Source organism: Sinocyclocheilus grahami, unplaced genomic scaffold (genome assembly GCF_001515645.1).
Source record: "Sinocyclocheilus grahami isolate Dianchi unplaced genomic scaffold, SAMN03320097.WGS_v1.1 scaffold679.1, whole genome shotgun sequence".
Taxonomy (NCBI): domain Eukaryota; kingdom Metazoa; phylum Chordata; class Actinopteri; order Cypriniformes; family Cyprinidae; genus Sinocyclocheilus; species Sinocyclocheilus grahami.
The window spans coordinates 675,244-696,296 of NW_015505858.1; the positions used below are offsets into that span (position 1 = coordinate 675,244).

Here is a 21,053-nt window from a genome sequence, read left to right on the forward strand (position 1 = left end):
AAAAAACAAAGAATATATTTCTGATGTGTAGCAATAGATAGTTGAGCTTCACAAATTAGTGAAGTGACTTTAAGAAAAGAGCTAGAGCAGTGAAAATTCCCATTTCCACCATCAGGGCAATAATTAAGAATTTCCAATCAACAGAAAATGTTACAAATCTGCCTGGAAGAGGACGTGTCTATATCGTCCTAATGCACTGTGAGGAGGAGAGTTTGAGTGGCTAAAGACTCTCCAAGGACCACAGCTGGAGAATTGCAGAACATAGTTGAGTCTCGGGGTCAGAAAACCTTTAAACAAAAAGGTCAAACAGCACCTACATCACCACATGTTGTTTGGGAGGGTTTCAAGAAAAATTATCTTAGCTCATCCAAAAACAAACTCCAGCATATTCAGTTATCAGACACGACTGGAACTTCAAATGGGACTGGCTTCTATGGTCAGATGAAACAAAAAATGAGCTTTTTAGCAGCAAACACTCAAGATGGGTTTGGCGAACACAGGGATAAAAAGTACCCCATGTGTACAATGAAATACTGCTGTATTTTTAATGTTGTGGGCCTATATTTCTGCTGGAGGTCCTGGACATCTTGTTTAGATACATGGCATCTTTGATTCTATCAAATGCCAACAGATAAAACATCACAAAGTGACTGACTCCGTTAGAAATCTTATAATGGGCCATGTTTGGATCTTCCAACTGGGCAATAATCCAAAAACAAACCTTAAAAACAACACAAAAATGGGTCACTGGGCACAAAACCAAGCTTCTGCTATGGCCATTCCAGTTCCCTGAGCTGAACTCTATAGAAAATGAGTGTGGTGAACTGAAGAGGAGAAGCACCATCATGGAGCTGGGAATCTGAAGGGTCTGGAGAGATTCTGGATGAAGGAATTGTCTCTGATCTCTTGTCAGGTGTTCTCTAACCTCATCAGGCATTATAGGAGAACGTTTAGAGCTGTTAAACTGGCAAATGGAGGTTTCAAAAAGCACTGAATAAAAGGGTGCCATTAATTGTGGCCAATGTGTATTAGAGAAAAACAGTTATTTCATGATATTTCCCCCCATTTTTAATTCTTATTATCCAATGAAAGGTTAGATTTTTGTGATTTTTTTAAATAAAAGATCAAAAGGATTAACAATGCAGATTAATTTTCACAGCCTTCTTTGATCATATTTACCAAGGGTGCCATGACTGTATATGCGTGTGTGTGTGTGTGTGTACAATATTTGATTCTTATTATCCAATGAAAGGTTAGATTTTTGTGATTTTTTTAAATAAAAGATCAAAAGGATTAACAATGCAGATTAATTTTCACAGCCTTCTTTGATCATATTTACCAAGGGTGCCAATATTTTTGGCCATGACTGTATATGGGTGTGTATGTGTGTGTACAATATTTTTTTACCTTAAAAAGAGATCAAATTCAATTACTTAAGTTAATATAATTCACTTACTCTGTTCAGTTACACAGAATTATTCTGGTTTATGAAAGACATTTATGTTTATGAAAATATCGTTGTCTCCTTTATGATAATATGCCATGTATTTTTCCTCATTTGTAAGTCAAAAAAAAAAGCATCTGCAAAATTAATAAATGTAAATGAGCGTTCATCATCAGCACGCAGAAGAAGTGCACCATTCTGCAGGAACGCCTCAAGTACCTCTTTCAAACATGTGTCATCCTTTTGTTTGAAGTTAGGATTGTGCTGCTGATAGATATGAGCAGGATTAGAGGCTTCGGTGAGTCATGAGGTTCAGGAGTGTTTGTGACTCATCTCCAGAAGGATAATGAACACCCACGACACCCCCACCCCTCGAATTCCACAGCCCACCCTCACCTCACACAGCCAAATCTTCATAATCACAATATCCGCCACTCGCAGCGGGAGAAACATCATCAATGAATATGAATGACTCAGAGGTGCGGCTGAGCACATCAATGCTACGTCAACACCCTTTCCGGTATGAAATGGAGAAAAGTGGATTATACACAGCATCTTTCAGCAGCTTCCCAAATCTCATTTGCTCTTATGCATTTTAATAAGACCAGAACACGTGGCTGCTGAGAGAAGCTGCGAGAGCCACTGATTTCATCTTCGTGTGTGTTGTTCTTTCCATTGGGTGTGTATTCAGACGTCTTAGTCATCAGCTGCACCTTGATGACTTTTAAATTGATGGAAATGTCCAGGCTTTTCTTTCCGAATGCAGTTGTGACATTAAAAATGTGGCTAAAACCTGAAGATTAAACGAAATGCACATTTTGAAAGTGCAGAAATCTATTCACTTTCAAATTACACTATACACTCTAAAAAATGCTGGGTTAAAAAGGGACAAACCCAGCGGTTGGGTTGTTTTGACCCAGCAGTTGGGTAATTTTGAGTCAAATCAACCCAACCGCTGGGTTAAAACAGCCCAATAGCTGGGTTTGTCCCTTTTTAACCCAACGCGGGGTTATATTTAACCCAGCATTTTTTAGAGTGTAATTTTATATTGACTACACATGGTTGCGGTGTCAAAATGAATCAATAAGAGGCCTGTTTTGCTCGTCTTGATCAATAGTAATATTTCTCTGGATCTAATACATTAATTCGACTTGCTTCAACAGTGCTGCATGCTAATTATGACCCCTCATTTTTGCTTAAATTTCTGTCTAATATTATAAATGCAGGTATAAATAACAGATTGTACAAATTTCTGCATGCAGTTGACAATTTAATGTATTTTTAATCCACTATAAATAGCCTATATGTACTATTTATGCTTTCAAAAAAATAGTATGCACACAAGTGGTGTATAGTATATATAATAAATAGTGTGTTTATTCAGATAAAATATAGATAGATAGATGGATGGATGGATGGCTGGATAGATAGATAGATAGATAGATAGATATATAGATAGATAGATAGATAGATAGATAGATAGATAGATAGATAGATAGATAGATAGATAGATAGATGGATGGATGGATGGATGGATGGATGGATGGATGGATGGATGGATGGATAGATAGATAGATAGATAGATTAACGATAGATAGATATATAGTTAGACAGAAATAAAGAACAATAGATAGATAGATAGATAGATAGATAGATAGATAGATAGATAGATAGATAGATAGATAGATAGATAGATAGATAGATAGATAGATGCAAATGTGCTCATTTAGGGAAGATTTATGTTGTTTATTCCAGCACAGATTTCCATTCTCTCATAGGGAGCCTCAGCTCTGCAGTCGTGATTGTTTTTGTGTGGCAGAGATTTGTGAAACCCCAGCAGAGGAGCAGGAGAGGGCTGAAGGACTCCTGTGGCTGGATGCTGTGACAAGGCTATAGGGGATAGAGGTCAGCCTTTGTTTCAGCGCTCTGCGTCAGTGCTGTTCTGTTTGTGAGCATGTGTCCTCCTCCCAGCTCCAGGAAGAGCAAGAACGAGTGAGGGTTTTGTAAACATTGGCTTATTCTGCTTCACTATGTGTATCTTATTCAACAGCAGGGAATTCACACGGCCCTCAGGCTGAAAGAGAAAACAGTGCTAAGGGGAAAGAACTACTGATAATACTGTATTGCATTTATATATATATATATATATAAATATAGTCTTAGCATACCCCACTAATTAGCTTAACATAAAAACCATAGCAACCATTGTATCAAAACAAACACCTTCTTGAAAAACATTAAATCCGCCAGAATCCATATGTTTTGCTTGATACAGAGAATCAAAGAGAACTGGAGAAACAGAAGTCTGGCCTGATGTCAAAGGCCTGCCAGCAGAAGGAATTCATTGTAAGAGCAAACACAGCAAACCAAAACACCTCCATCCATGCTATCCAGTGGCATTCATGCTGTAATTGAGCTGTGCTTGTAAACTTCTTCAGTCTCATATTGATTTATGGCCGACAGCTATTGTGATGCCCATTGCAATTTAGCAAGTAACTCGCATACAGGAAATTTGTGCTGGAAAATAATACATTAAACATCACAAGGCATCTGTTTTAAAGAAAATAAATATCTCTCCCGTTTTTACCTCTGTTTTCTTTTATACACCTCATCAGCTGGATGATTTGAATACAAGCTTATTGATTTACCGTTATCTTCAATGGGAATGAAAAATCCATGGCTTTCTCTTTAAATAACCATCAGATGTGCTCAGGCAAATGTGTTAGATGTGCAGAGGGAATTACAGTCAATATAACATGTGATAGTGTTATCAAATGTGGCTTGTTTGAATGTAATGTTTTGTGAATGGCTTATGCTAGTCTAATCAAAGAAGTGTTTAATATGCATGTCAAGGTGTTCAGTAGTGTAACTGCTCATCAAAAAAGGCCTACATTTAAGAATTATGTATTTGAATTGCACTGAAAAAAATGTAGGGTAATGATTCACATCTATATTTTTTAACTTGAGTCAATGAAAAATAAATAACTTGCCCTTTCATTGGCTCAAGTTAAAAAATATAGATGTGAATCATTACCCTAAATTAATAATTTAATTGGATGAATGAAACATTTTTTTCAGTGTGCATATAAAATTTCCATCCATTTGAGTTATATAATTTTAACAAAAACTTAATGAAGCAGGTAAGATTTATTTGCATATATAATTTTATGTTAAAAGTCATATTTTTGTAAAATGCATTTATTTAAAAAATATGTTCATTGTGAAAACACTTCAATTACAGTTAATATGTGAGATTAAAAGAAAGTGGATTTATTGATAATACATATACATATCTGGCTATTGTGTATTTAAATAATTTCTATTGTAGAAATCGTACCTGTTTCATTTATGTACGAGCGACAAATGTGCATCACATGTAAAGTAATAGTTTACGCAAAAATGAAAATCTGCTAAAAAAAATCAGATTTGGAGATATCTAACATCGTTTATCATATCATAACAGATTTGGAGATATTTAACTTTACATCACTTGTTCACCAGTGGATCCTCTGCAGTGAATGGGTGCCGTCAGAATGAGAGTCCAAACAGCTGATAAAAACATCACAATAATCCACAAGCAATCCACCCAACTCCAATCCGCCAGTTAACATCTTCTGAAGCCAAACGCTTCATGTTTGTAAGAAACAAAACCACCAACAAGATGTTTTTAACTTCAGACCGTTGCTTCCAGCTAATATCCTACTTTTAGTGTTTTAGTCTATGTAAGTGTTTGGTGTTGCCAAGCAGCAAGCAACTTCATAGAGCTGGAGATATCTATTCTTTGTATTTGTGTGCTATTGTTGTACTTTTTTATGTGCACATGTGGATGCCATCTTAAAATGAAACCATTTGTCATTTTGTTTAAAAGGAGAACATTCTATTCTTGCCTGACAATTCCACATTCCACATTCTTCATTGTAATTCCATCTTTTAAATCACAGTTTGAAACAAAACACCCCCCATCCAATCGCCAGCGTGGGCCGCTCGACATTCCCTGGCAGATTCCTACACACCTGCATTTCCATATAGATGGAGCACCACATTAAACTGCATTGCATTGTCCATTTATCCTATCACCGTTTGTTCAAGATATTCTTTTTAAATATGCTTCATCTTCCCTGGCACATCCACAATGGTAATTTTATTATGTATGTGATTGGTTTCATCTGCCCAAGTGAATGCGCTATGCTGTAACATCAGCTTAATGGTTATCGGGCACCAAGACCTCAAGGTTGCTGTGTGAAATAGCTGCAGTGACCCTGAGACCAAGGCTGAGATGGATGGAGGATACCTTGAGCTCCGCTGCCAGGGAAATCCAAATTAAAATGCAAGGAAAACAGTCAGATTGTCTTTCCCGAGAGAGGCGGAAGAGGAGGGCAAAGCCAACTCCACACTTGGACACATATGCCAGTCTAGATTTGCATGACACTGCCCAGGGGAACATTTTATTGCTCAGAGGTTGCAGGAGACTTAATGGAGATCTCAGTTATGTTTTATTTATGTGTCAACTTTGCCTTTGTGCTTTCTCTCAGAAATTCCAAAGGAGAATTCAGTGTGCAATTGAGACGATCATTGACATGCCGTATAAGGGTGAAGAACTGTGAAATGAATGGATTGGTCTAGTGAGATTTTGATGGCAGATGTTTGAGATCATATTGAGAGATCTTGACAAACCTGAGGAGTGTTTGAGGGGGGTTATATTACAAACTGGTAACCTGAAAATGTTAGCTATTTCTAATGGATTAAAAATGGTTTTGTTACTGTAACCTAGTGTGTTCAGGTTGATACAGTTATTTTTGACTTAGATCAGACCAGTTTATTTAGATGTTACCATGGATTTCGTTATTTTCAGGACAAAGATCTGAGGCAACTTAAATTGCAACGATGGATCCATGAAGAACATTTAACATCCATGGAAACATTGCGCAAACGTTCTTTATAGTGGAAAACAAGGTTCTTCTGATTATTAAAATTTTCTTCATATTGAGAAAAAAAATATTTTTAAGCACAGTTCATTCAATGTTTGTTTGGATGGTTCTTCTTTTGCATCGCCCTGAAAACCCCCCTTTGTAACCTTTATTTTTAAGAGTGTAGTTCAGCCAAAAAAAAAAATTCTGTCATTATTTATTTACCCTTAAGTCATCGCAAACCCGCATTTCTTTCTTCTGTGAAACACAAGGGAAGATATTTTGAAGAAAATTTGGGTTATTTTTGAGGAAACCATCGCTTCAAAGGGATATTCCAAACCAAACTTAAAATTGTGTTTAAAATCATATAATTTCAAACCTGTATGACTTTCTTCTGTGAAACAAAAGAAGATATTTTAAATAATATTGGTAACCAAACACTTTTGGTTCCTGTTGACTTCCATTCCATTCCATGTAATGGAAACGTATGGGAACCGAAACTGTTTCTTATAAATATCTTCTTTTGTGTTCAACAGAAGAAAGTACAAGAGAGTGAGTAAATGATGACTGAATGTCTATTTTGGGTGAACTATCAGTGTCTATTTTAACCATTTGCTGAATAGAAGAAACTTGAAATATTAATATAGCTCAAATAAATTGCCAGCATTATTTTCCCATCCATGACTTTACACAAAATCAAAATGCCACTCAGCGGCTTTGATGCCCACCATACCAGCACATATTCAGCTGTCCCACCTCTTTATATATCTTTACTGACAGTATACAGTATTTTAGACCAAAGGCAGTCAGTGTAGCTAGATGGAGGAGAGAGTTTGGTTCATTGCGTGATATAGTATTGACAGGTCAGCCACCGCAGTCCTGCCGGATCCCTCTGCACCCTGGGGAACTCCTCTGTCTGTTTTGGACCCCATCCCCCTCAGCCGACAATCTCAACCCCCTTCATGTGCTCTGGGGGTTGAGGAGCGGCGTGCCGTAGTGCTTTCTGATGAGCAGACACTCCTACCAGCGACGTGCATGACAGTGACATAGACAGAGAGAGCGTCTCAATAATTGATAAAAGACAGAAAATTAACCGAGACGCTCTATTTTATCTGACCAATCGTGTAATAATTGAAAAATAATGGAAATTGAAGCTCGCAACGCTGGGTGAAAATGACATGGATGCATTCTGACTGCATGCGAAAGGCTTTGCAGCTATGAAGAATAAATTGGAAATTACTTTCTGCTGTAATCACAGGCCTGCTATGTGGACAATCTTGATAATCATTGAATATAGCACCATTTTTGAGAGCTCTTGTAAAGAAAGCTCGTATAACTTCTTCAGAAATGTATTTTCTGTCATATTGCATGCTGTTTTGATATCAGCTCATAAGGATACTTGGATTTAATGAGCTCCCACTGAGCTGAGATAGACTGCCTGTATAGGCCCCTCTTAACATTTTCAATACCCTTCCAGCCCTCGACCAATCCTCTTCCATGACCCTTTATAGTGGGATATATGTGACGCTTGGTTGGGCAATGGAGGCTACACTTATAGTCTGGCACACACTGCTCTCTCTCTCTCTCTCGCTCTCTCTCTCTCTCTCTCTCTCAATCCCTTTCTTTCTTTAGTGCTTAGCTGCCTGGCACTCAATATGTGGAACCCCTATTTTGGGTGTTCTGTGAATGAGTTTCCATACATGGAAAAGCTCTGCAACAATCACAGTTTAAGATCTCCTAGAGAGGTTTCCATCCAGTCAACTGTCTTTTGCTGCCAACCAGTGCACACTTGAAATGGTTAAGGTCATTGTCATTATCATGAGCTGTGTCCGGAATTCCTTTGCACTTGGAGTATGTACTGAATTTGTTTCAGAATTTACTTCTCATTGTGTAGTATAAATATATTGCCAGGAATACTGCATCCACCATGTTGGTATTGTCCCTTTGCTTTTGGGTTTTTTGACGTCTGACGTATGAAAATTATTTACTTTTGTTAAACAAGTGCAATTTAACCATGAGGAACAACTTTCTTGGTCCCTATAACTTGAAAAGATCCACCTGCAATCTTAAAAATAAAGGATCCAAAAGGGTGTTTTCCAATAGATGTTTTCAGTGCACAGTTCTCAAAAGAAATATTTGTTTTCTTGGTGTAAAGAACATTTTAATAATCTAAAAAACCTTATAAAGAACCTTTTGTCCATTGGAAAGGTTCTATGAATGTTAAAGGTTCTTCATGGAACAGTAGATTCCAATAGAGAACCCTTATTTTTATTGAGTCTCAAATCTCTGCAATTTTTTTAATTTTTCAGCTTTTCAAATGTGGAAGTTCATGAGCACCTGTGGCTGTATAGCAAAGTGTCTATTTAACTGATAATCTCAATGGAAGCAGTATGTCATCTGGATATTGCTGGTGTACTGTTTCATAAATACTTTATATCCAGATATACAAATTTGACATTGATTTTTGAATACTATACTTTACTGCAAATACTAGGCTATAACATGAAGTACGTATATTCAGATGTGGGGACCATTACAACTCTCACTGATAACACAAAAAATTCTGGTCCATCTTGCATGAAATAATGTTTTCCGATTGAATCTGGCCAAAAAAGTTGAGAGTTGAGCAGCACTGAATTGTTAGATAAAAGCGTGCAGCTCCAAAAGTGTTTCAGATTCTGCTGCAGTAGGCTACTGAAAATGTTAATAGTCATGTTGACTACTGCATGCTGTTGATTAAATGAGATGAATATTGAATGTGGCATTGCAATGTAAGTTACTGATTTAGTTTCTAATAGCCTTCAGCTTGTGCTGCACTAAAGACATGAGGTGAGGTGATTTTATAGGGTTAAATTTGAACCTCATACTATTAAAATGTAAACTTCAACTACATGTAATCGATATTCATATGACAGCAGGTGTAGACCTACCAATCTCCGTCGTTAATATATTCAACCATTTTCTACTGTCTTCTGTTTCTACTGCAGCAGGGTGTGTTCCTCTGAGGAGAAATGCAGCGCGACGATCAATTTCTCTTCACCAAAACACACTTTTCGTCCATATAATGTGTGACATATTGTGTTTTTGTGTGAACATTTCAGTGTGCATGTAATGAATGCAATGAAACCGCAAGAACCAGATATATTTGCGCTTTCTTTTTCATGGCCATATATGGAGATTTAGATTGGCTGTTGAAGCGTCAACCTCATTTTAACCCTTTAGCTGCTGAATTTTATTCGCTGGTAATAATCATAAAGATAACGGTGTGATATTTGATGCACTGCACATATTTTATTGCGTTTTAGGGAATGCGGTTTAAAACTCACAGCTGTGCGAAAGTTTGCCTCATCTTTCTGCTGCACATACAGTTTTAGGCTGTAAAACGGAATACATTAGGTGTTAATGCGCTTAAGCTAGGCTATGCTGGCGGCAAACGAGTGGTTAATTTACCTTCTGTGGTTAAACTGAGGAGCCTTTAATAGAACAACTCCTTTACATGACAGATTTAGAGATGTACACAGGTGTTTTGTCTCTCTGTGTGGTTCCTGCCAGCGATGTTAAAGCTTTAAGCTATTAATGTACGCTATGCTGGCGGTAATCGAGTGGTTAATTTACCTGGCGTTAAAGGTACAACAAACAACTCGTTTATATGACATGTGTGTCCGGAATTCCTTTGCACTTGGAGTATGTACTGAATTTGTTTCAGAATTTACTTCTCATTGTGTAGTATAAATATATTGCCAGGAATACTGCATCCACCATGTTGGTATTGTCCCTTTGCTTTTGGGTTTTTTGACGTCTGACGTATGAAAATTATTTACTTTTGTTAAACAAGTGCAATTTAACCATGAGGAACAACTTTCTTGGTCCCTATAACTTGAAAAGATCCACCTGCAATCTTAAAAATAAAGGATCCAAAAGGGTGTTTTCCAATAGATGTTTTCAGTGCACAGTTCTCAAAAGAAATATTTGTTTTCTTGGTGTAAAGAACATTTTAATAATCTAAAAAACCTTATAAAGAACCTTTTGTCCATTGGAAAGGTTCTATGAATGTTAAAGGTTCTTCATGGAACAGTAGATTCCAATAGAGAACCCTTATTTTTATTGAGTCTCAAATCTCTGCAATTTTTTTAATTTTTCAGCTTTTCAAATGTGGAAGTTCATGAGCACCTGTGGCTGTATAGCAAAGTGTCTATTTAACTGATAATCTCAATGGAAGCAGTATGTCATCTGGATATTGCTGGTGTACTGTTTCATAAATACTTTATATCCAGATATACAAATTTGACATTGATTTTTGAATACTATACTTTACTGCAAATACTAGGCTATAACATGAAGTACGTATATTCAGATGTGGGGACCATTACAACTCTCACTGATAACACAAAAAATTCTGGTCCATCTTGCATGAAATAATGTTTTCCGATTGAATCTGGCCAAAAAAGTTGAGAGTTGAGCAGCACTGAATTGTTAGATAAAAGCGTGCAGCTCCAAAAGTGTTTCAGATTCTGCTGCAGTAGGCTACTGAAAATGTTAATAGTCATGTTGACTACTGCATGCTGTTGATTAAATGAGATGAATATTGAATGTGGCATTGCAATGTAAGTTACTGATTTAGTTTCTAATAGCCTTCAGCTTGTGCTGCACTAAAGACATGAGGTGAGGTGATTTTATAGGGTTAAATTTGAACCTCATACTATTAAAATGTAAACTTCAACTACATGTAATCGATATTCATATGACAGCAGGTGTAGACCTACCAATCTCCGTCGTTAATATATTCAACCATTTTCTACTGTCTTCTGTTTCTACTGCAGCAGGGTGTGTTCCTCTGAGGAGAAATGCAGCGCGACGATCAATTTCTCTTCACCAAAACACACTTTTCGTCCATATAATGTGTGACATATTGTGTTTTTGTGTGAACATTTCAGTGTGCATGTAATGAATGCAATGAAACCGCAAGAACCAGATATATTTGCGCTTTCTTTTTCATGGCCATATATGGAGATTTAGATTGGCTGTTGAAGCGTCAACCTCATTTTAACCCTTTAGCTGCTGAATTTTATTCGCTGGTAATAATCATAAAGATAACGGTGTGATATTTGATGCACTGCACATATTGCGTTTTAGGGAATGCGGTTTAAAACTCACAGCTGTGCGAAAGTTTGCCTCATCTTTCTGCTGCACATACAGTTTTAGGCTGTAAAACGGAATACATTAGGTGTTAATGCGCTCAGCTAGGCTATGCTGGCGGCAAACGAGTGGTTAATTTACCTTCTGTGGTTAAACTGAGGAGCCTTTAATAGAACAACTCCTTTACATGACAGATTTAGAGATGTACACAGGTGTTTTGTCTCTCTGTGTGGTTCCTGCCAGCGATGTTAAAGCTTTAAGCTATTAATGTACGCTATGCTGGCGGTAATCGAGTGGTTAATTTACCTGGCGTTAAAGGTACAACAAACAACTCGTTTATATGACATGTTTAGAGCTGTAAATATAGGTGTTTAGTCTCTATATGGTTCCTGTGAGCGTTTTGCGTGCGGAAAAAAAGAGTATTTTGAAGTCCCATTTAAAAAAAAAATTTAATAGAATTGCTTTAAGTAGGCTATAGTGCATTGCAGATGCAGAGATAATCACAACCTGTTTCTAACACATAATAGATCATAAAAACAACTTTTTGGGTATGAAATGCATTACAACTAGATAGATAGATAGATAGATAGATAGATAGATAGATAGATAGATAGACCAACAGAGAAATGAAGGGACCCACAGTCCAGAGGCTTCACAGACTTCAAAGGTGTTTGAAGAATGTTATCAGATAAACCCTCAAACAGATGCGATAAAGGGCCCTGGGGCCCAGGTGTCAGTCTGCACTGATTGGTGTGACCCTCAAAAGATGTACATGGACATTAGGTGGCAAGTCCCACAGCTAAAATTTGCAGAACACTGTCGTATGTTTGTTTATGTGTAGATAAATGTTCACCATTGTTATCAGTCACAAAAAAATTAAAACCCCAAAATCTTCAATTGCCTGATTTTGATTATAAGATTTAAAAAAAAGATAATTTTTTTTAAATGATTTGAACATAAATATATAGCTTAATTCATTTTACAAAATGTTATTTGATATAGTGGGAGCCCTTAATTTGAATTCTGCTGTTATGATATAGAATAATTGATTTACCCGCTGTGCCAGACCAACTAAATAATGTCATTTGTGCGAGCACTTCAGTCAAATTAAAGATGAGTAGCGGGTAATTGCATCTAAAAATAATCATATTGAAACTCTTCAACACTTTTGAGACTGGTGCACTTGTAGTATGGACATAGTTTCCTCTTATTCTTATGTCTTTTTTGGAATTTACTCAATATGAAATACAAATCGATGTTAATAAAGAACTGTTGGTGCCATGCAATAATCCTTAACAGAGCTGTTGATGACCAAAAGCAAAAAAAGCATGTATTGTTATCATAATCGATAGCAATTAATACACTTCATCTAATAATATATTTTCAAGAGGAGTCACTTGAGTAAATATTTTAAATTTACAGAAGCACTGCAAACGTTTTTCAGTGGCATTAAGTATACTTTCAAACCTACACTCTAAAAAATGCTGGGATGTTTCAACCCAACATTGGGTCAAATATGGACTAACCCAACCGTTGGGTTAATTTTTTACATTACATTTTTAACCCAAAAGTAGGGTTAGTCCATATTTGACCCAAAGTTGGGTTGAAACAACCCAGCATTTTTTAGAGTGTAGCAAGCTGTATTCATGCACATTTATTTCCAACTTGTTCTTAATTACCGCAAGCAAACACCGTTTACACACGCACACACTACAGCTTTATATTCTGCATTTGGCTGTTCTCAGCCTCCCCCTCCTCGCGCGCCGACGTCACGCGCCTGCCTTGGCTCACTACTATTGCATGAACTATTTTCTGTAGTAGCAGCACCAGTGAGCTTTTCCAGTGCCCGCCGCTTAACGTGGAGACGGATACGAGGGAGAGAGGGAAAGAGGGGGGGGGTGAGGGACAAATTAATATCGGGCCACAGCGGTGGCACAGCGCGAGACAGTACAGCGTTGCAGCGAAGAAGATCTTATTGAGCTCGTTCTCTTCAAGCGGGCGGCGGAGACGGCATGGATCTACCTGCCGTCGGGGAGCACGTCTTCGCGGTGGAGGGCATCGAAAAGAAGCGCCTACGGAAGGTAAAACTGGTAAAACTAGAACTAGCGTTACCGTAAATGGTACGGAGGATGTATTTGTTGTTTCTGTACCCAATGCATTTTCGTCGTTTTTCAGGGCAGAATCGAGTATCTGGTGAAGTGGCGAGGATGGTCAGCCAAGTAAGTGTTTAATTGGTTTATATGCCTTATTTTTAGACGCATTAACCGTAAATGCGGAGCGGTGTCCGGTATCCTACATCGGTCGCGCTGGGCTGTTTTTTTTTTTACGGATTCCAGCACAAATTTTACGCGAGTGAATTTGTATTTGTACTGTATGTAATGAAATACGCTCATATGTTTATTTGTTTACATTATCTGTAGGCTATACATGTGTTTTGTTTGCGCGGTAATCTGTAAAAATTCTCTATTTTATCGCAACACGCGTTGGCATTTACCATATGGGTTAGGTTATCACATTTTTATATTCTCTCGTCAATATTACAGATATAACACATGGGAACCCGAGGAAAACATTCTTGACCCGCGCCTTCTTGTGGCTTTCCAAAACAGGTGAGATGGAGGACAAATAACTGAACTTGTGGTAATGACCAAATATGGTCGCGGGAGGCGGGGCCAAGTCCTGCACAGTGTATCTGGAAGATTAATGGTAGCCCCACGGGTCAGGTCTGACTGCTACAAAGACTCTCTTGATGCTGGCCTTTTATTCAGTTTTGGAAACACCCCATTGTTATTACCCAGTGCTAGTCCTACAAAATGAATGTGCCATTGTATATTGACCAAAACAAGATTTAATTTTCTTCCTATCATTTCTAGGGCAGGGCTGGGGGCCATAACTCTCCAGGGGCCCCATTACAGTTCCAAAGGGGCTGTTAGATGACTAAAATATATATATATATAACTAATTGCAAATATTAATTTTAATACACTGCCATTCCTCAATTCAGAAGGGAAACAAAACGTAATATTGTCTTAAGTCAAAAAGTTTGAGAACCACTGTTTTGGGCAGCACTGAAAATAACCATGCTTTGGAACAGCTTAGATCAAATAATTTCATACATTCATAGATGAAAATTACATCAGTCGCAGTGCTCTCACAACTGGACATACCCCTCTACACTCAAGTCTATGTGATCTAATCTGCTTTGTGAATGGTCTTGTGATGTTCACACACCCCTCTCTGAGCCCACTGTTCTGTTCTGAAGATAAAAGTTGAATGAGTATCAAAGCATTCCGGAATCTCTTGAAAAAAAATAAGTTTAGATTATAGCAGTTTTCGCAAGATGTTTCCTGAGTTGCGCTCACTGGTTTCGCTGCACTAGAAGTTTGAGAGTGTCATGTTACCCATTGTGCTCTTGTTTTGTGTTGTAACCTGGTGATCAAAGGGATCCACTGTGGCTTGTGATCTGAATGTTGCGCTAATGTTGATAAGTGCACTCTTAAAAATAACGGTTCCAAAATGCCATAGAAGAACCATTCTGGGTTCCCAAAGAACCTTTTGTTGAAAATTCTTAAATAACCATTTTTCTTAGTGTAAAAAACATTTGAATAAACTAAAGAACCTTTTTCCACTATAAAGAAGCTTTTGTGCAATGTAAAAGTTCTGTGGATGGTAAAGGTTCTTCATGGAACAGTGCATGCTAATAAAGAACCTTTAATTCTAAGAGCGAATGAGAATATTGGCTCTGCTACACATGAATGGATTAATGAGCATTTTAACATTGCCGTTTTAGTTGTTCTCAAACCCAACAGTCTTGACAATATCCAATGTGTTGTGTTGAAAATAGTGAATTTATAGATATTTTATGCATCGTTTTCAGAGAAAGGCAGGAGCAAATGATGGGATATCACAAAAGAGGGCCTAAATCCAAACACCCCCTTGTCCAGGTATCTTCCATTCAGTACACAAGTTGGCAATACTTTTTGCAAAAGTATTGCTTATTTATGACCTAAGTTATTCCTGTGCACAGTCGGAATAAAACTTCCATTTCATTATGAATCAATAATTGTACGCCAATGGGTCCTTACTGTCTGCGTGCATCTTAATGTACTTGATGATGACCGTTATGGACTGCTGTAGTTGGTTTCAATGTTTTACCTATAAAAAATGCATAAGAATGGCATCTCTATGCTCAAAACTTAGTAAGGCCCATTCTAAAGTCCATTATTACCTTTAGAGTAAAGCTAAATGTGTTGTAAAATGATTAGCAAATGATGAACTTAAAGTTCTTTTGAGAAGTCAATATAAATATATTCTCTCTTTGTTCCAGCTTCCTGCATTTGCTCGTAGATCAAGCATCCTGGGTGGTCTTGAGGACACATCATTGGATGAGGAGAACCAGCCCAAAGCCGAGCCCCTCCAGATCCACCGCTCATGGCCGCAGCACTACCAGCTCAACAGCAAAAAACACCACCAGTACCAGCCCAGCTGCAAGGAGATCTCCGTCGAACAACATGTGAGCGGGAAAAAGAAGCACTTCTACCAGCTCAACAGCAAGAAACATCATCACTACCAGCCGGACCGCAAGATGTACGACACGCCACTCACGGGACCCAAAGAGGTCAAGGTTCAAGACCCTTCCAACAAAGGGTGGAACCTCCCTCCAGCCTTGCAACAGAAGTGGATTCGGAACAAAGACACCGGCTGCCTGAGTAAAGTGAAAGATCTGTCCATCGAGCTCAAGAGCCTGCCGGATAATGCTAACAAAGCAGAGCGGGCACTCAAGACGAGCGCCAAAGAGTTTGCACTTCCTAACGGCATCGGCAGCAAGATGAAAATAATCAAGAACAAAAACAAAAACGGACGAATTGTCATTGTAATGAGCAAATACATGGACAAAGGTGTGCATCCATCTAAAGTAAAAAGCAAGGATGTTTCCCAAGTGGAAGCCCAGCACAATGAGGAAGCTACACTGAATAATACAGACAATCCGTCTGATGGTGAAACTTCAGCAGGCCGCGAGAATGGCTCTGTTGAGAACACCAGCACATTTTCTTCGTCTAGTGAGTGCATTCACAAGAACTCCATCAAAAAGGCTGAACTTCCAAAAGATACGCCTACAGAGACTGAACAAATAGTGATAGATTTATGCGACCAACCAAACTCGGAGAAAGCTGCCCCAGCCCACACGGACACCGGACTCAATCACCGCAAGAGGAACCTCTCAGAACCCAATGAGGATGTGAGAACCTGTAAGCAGTTCTTCAGCTCCAGGAGCATCAGTGCACCAAACACAGTGCTTTCTTCTCCTCAGAGAGAACCTATAAATCTGCATTACAGAGGCAGTCTCGCCGACAGAGCCTACAGTTATGACTTTAGCGACACCATTCCTGAAGAGCCTATTGATTTAAGCTGTGGTCCAACCAAAACTCTTAAGCAGTTTCCCACAGCGGAGAAGGTTTCAGGAAGCTCAGCGCCAGTGGAGAAAACAAACAGCCATGTTAAGCCATTTGTGGGTAACGTTATCATCACCGATATCACTACGAACTGCTTAACCGTGACCTTTAAGGAATACGTTCAAGGATAAAGACTACAATACATACATACTGTCATTTGTTCATTTGAACCAGCTCAAAGTTGACTCATGTTGGATGCACTGATCATAACCAATCCTGATAACATATGGAGACGTTTATGCAAACAAACCCTATACATGGTTTGTTTATTTGTTTAAATGCCTGCTGAATGTTTTCTAATGCATACAAATGAGATGGTTGACGTTTTGCTGCTGTGGAAATTGAATTTAAAACCCCATAATTGTATAGTGTGTAATATAGTTTATAAAGCTTTTGAATTTTAATGCTACCTGAGGAAACACAGCGGCCTATTGGAGAAAGCACACTGGTTGAATTGAAGAATTAATTGAAGATGAAGTTTAAGTTCAATGCACTTATACTCACACCTTTGTATGTTGAATTTTTCTTCCAATTTTGGGGATTTATGAATTTTTTTGATTTACTTATAATTGAGATCTATAAATTTGGAGTCGCTTGGAAAGGTGTCATCATACATGTATATGAATATACCTTTAAAAAGTTTTTTTTTTCAGATTTTGTTTTGCTGAATTATTTTACTTGACTGGATTTCCAGATGCTGTTGGCCTGTGAGGTCTTCCTGTGCAATGCTAGATAAACAACTGGATTGTTTGGTGTTCCCTCTCTGTAAGAAGTTAATTTGCACTTTATCATCTCCTGGATCTCTTGTTAATAAATTCAGTTTAAAATAACTCAATAAAGGCTGTTTAATCTTGCAGAATAATTCTGTAACAGCAGTATGACTGTGGTCAGAGATCATCAGAACTTGCAAACTGTTATATATATGCCCGGAAAGTAAATGTAAGATTGATGCTTACAGTGTAATGCTATAGATTTGGATGAATTGGAATCAATTTACAATCAATGCAATGTACTGTAGGTACGCAATGAGATGTACAGTATGTAATGTACAAATTACACAATAATGCCATTAAGGTTAAGGCCATTTATATGCATTATGTTTTATGCATAGTAAACTTTGAATTGTCAGTTTGAAAATGCTTCTCAAATAAATATTAAACTTGAATAAAAAACATGAATGTTTTGTTTTATAATGTGTCATTCATTTTTTCCCATTTTGCCTGATTAACTGCATCCAGAGACTTCAGCAGAAAAATATTTGACCAGTTTATAGTTTGCTTATATAGTAGTAATAAATTAATGAAATTTAGCAATGCTGCCTCCTATGGGTGTAGTACCATGTTCATAAAACGCTTCCATATCTGTGCCTTATATTGACCAGAAAGCCACCCCTCATCATGCTGCCTCCCTGATTGGGCTCCTATATAAAATAAATGGAAAGGTAATGTTTTACTATAGAGTAGTTGCACTAAAAGATGAGTGATCTAAAACTCGTAGGTCATATTTCTGGGTGCCAGCTTAATCTGCATCTATGTCAAGAAGATCTTGAATTTAACATACTTTCTTATTATTTAAATGTGATATTAGGTAAAGTGGTAACCATGGATCCATATATTATAACGAGCTGTCCCATTCTGAGATGTGTTGTTATTATAATTCTGCCCCAAATTATGTTCCAATAAGATATAACAATGCATTAGATACCTGAGAGAGGAGGTTCATTGTTTTATATTAGATTAGATTAGATTAGATTAGATTAGAGGCTGTTTGTGACCTGTTTCCATATAAACATGATATGTGGAAAAATTAAATCTGCTCAAGGTAACTATAATAAAATCACATGAATAAAGAAATGAAAATTATTTTCCTCCTAACCTCTCTCTTTATTGAATTTAATTTATCAGAAGATAAAAATACCCATAAAATAGGCTACTATTGTATGCTAACTCAGTGGTTCCCAACCCTGGTCCTTGAGGCACCCCAACGCTGCACATTTTGCATGTCTCCTTTCTCTGACACCAGTTTCAGGTCTTGAAGTCTCTACTAATGAGCTGATGACCTGAATCAGGTGTGTTCGCAATGAGATGTACAGTATGTAATGTACAAATTACACAATAATGCCATTAAGGTTAAGGCCATTTATATGCATTATGTTTTATGCATAGTAAACTTTGAATTGTCAGTTTGAAAATGCTTCTCAAATAAATATTAAACTTGAATAAAAAACATGAATGTTTTGTTTTATAATGTGTCATTCATTTTTTCCCATTTTGCCTGATTAACTGCATCCAGAGACTTCAGCAGAAAAATATTTGACCAGTTTATAGTTTGCTTATATAGTAGTAATAAATTAATGAAATTTAGCAATGCTGCCTCCTATGGGTGTAGTACCATGTTCATAAAACGCTTCCATATCTGTGCCTTATATTGACCAGAAAGCCACCCCTCATCATGCTGCCTCCCTGATTGGGCTCCTATATAAAATAAATGGAAAGGTAATGTTTTACTATAGAGTAGTTGCACTAAAAGATGAGTGATCTAAAACTCGTAGGTCATATTTCTGGGTGCCAGCTTAATCTGCATCTATGTCAAGAAGATCTTGAATTTAACATACTTTCTTATTATTTAAATGTGATATTAGGTAAAGTGGTAACCATGGATCCATATATTATAACGAGCTGTCCCATTCTGAGATGTGTTGTTATTATAATTCTGCCCCAAATTATGTTCCAATAAGATATAACAATGCATTAGATACCTGAGAGAGGAGGTTCATTGTTTTATATTAGATTAGATTATATTAGATTAGATTAGAGGCTGTTTGTGACCTGTTTCCATATAAACATGATATGTGGAAAAATTAAATCTGCTCAAGGTAACTATAATAAAATCACATGAATAAAGAAATGAAAATTATTGTTGTTATTATTATTGTATGCTAACTCAGTGGTTCCCAACCCTGGTCCTTGAGGCACCCCAACGCTGCACATTTTGCATGTCTCCTTTCTCTGACACCAGTTTCAGGTCTTGAAGTCTCTACTAATGAGCTGATGACCTGAATCAGGTGTGTTTGATTTAAGGAGACATGCAAAACGTGCAGTGTTGGGGTGCCTCAAGGACCAGGGTTGGGAACCACTGTGCTAACTAGATGAAAAAAATCGGGACTAATAACTAATTAATAACCTAGGCTATATTATTTCATATCTTTAATTAACCACAACGCAAGTAGGCATACTTAACGTTCAGTTATTTGTTTGTCGTGTTTATACGATGGAATTTTGTTTTGACTTCAGTTCGACTGTTTTATGAATCTGAATATTTCTATCAATGTTGAAAATAATGTTGGATTATTTGGATAGTACAGAAGGCACAATTTTAATTTATCATTTATTTTTCGCTTCTTTTCTTTGCCTGAATTTCGGAGGACTAATAACTAATTAATAACCTAGGCTATATTATTTCATATCTTTAATTAACCACAACGCAAGTAGGCATACTTAACGTCCAGTTATTTGTTTATTTGTCGTGTTTATACGATGGAATTTTGTTTTGACTTCAGTTCGACTGTTTTATGAATCTGAATATTTCTATCAATGTTGAAAATAATGTTGGAGTATTTGGATAGTACAGAAGGCACAATTTTAATTTATCATTTATTTTTCGCTTCTTTTCTTTGCCTGAATTTCGGAGATTTCTTGTCACTCTTGTCATGATAACAAATAATAGAAAAAAAATGTCGATACAAAACGAGCTTGAGAATTCGTTTTTTTTTCTTGGTAGCCTAGTAATAATGGTGAAGATTTATGTTGTGACTGTCGTAATAATAACAATAGTGGGCTAATAATAATAGTAATAATAATAATAATAGGCCTAATAATATATGTGATAAGGATTGTTTTCCGATTAGCCTAATTTAAATCCATCGAATCGGAACAAATAAACCAATAAACCAAAACATGTCGGAAACTGAAAGCGAGATATAATTTCCTTAGCTTGTTCTTATCCGTTGCATCGAATGATTCGGACAAAAATCGAATTAATCTTTCAAATCAAATAAAAGCTTAGTTGCTGTGTATCAGATCGCAGATCATTTCCGTTTTAAAGTCGAGGACA

General features: G+C 37.1%; 1 protein-coding gene across 1 annotated transcript; it reads left to right on the forward strand.

Annotated features, from left to right (window-relative positions):
* The first annotated feature begins 13,290 nt into the window (after positions 1-13,290).
* Positions 13,291-18,043, forward strand: LOC107559247 (E3 SUMO-protein ligase CBX4-like). The gene is made up of 5 exons (XM_016242996.1): positions 13,291-13,568; positions 13,663-13,706; positions 14,031-14,096; positions 15,365-15,431; positions 15,815-18,043. The coding sequence occupies exons 1-5, from the start codon at positions 13,500-13,502 to the stop codon at positions 17,069-17,071; spliced, it is 1,503 nt and encodes a 500-aa protein (XP_016098482.1). The 5' UTR covers positions 13,291-13,499; the 3' UTR covers positions 17,072-18,043.
* The last annotated feature ends 3,010 nt before the right edge of the window (positions 18,044-21,053 follow it).

Bases quoted from the DNA above. Each gene is read 5' to 3' on its own strand.
- LOC107559247 (XM_016242996.1), top strand. From the start codon at position 13,500: ATGGATCTACCTGCCGTCGGGGAGCACGTCTTCGCGGTGGAGGGCATC. The intron at 13,569-13,662 runs GTAAAACTGGTA...GTCGTTTTTCAG, and splicing joins AAAAGAAGCGCCTACGGAAG to GGCAGAATCGAGTATCTGGT. The intron at 15,432-15,814 runs GTATCTTCCATT...TCTTTGTTCCAG, and splicing joins CCAAACACCCCCTTGTCCAG to CTTCCTGCATTTGCTCGTAG.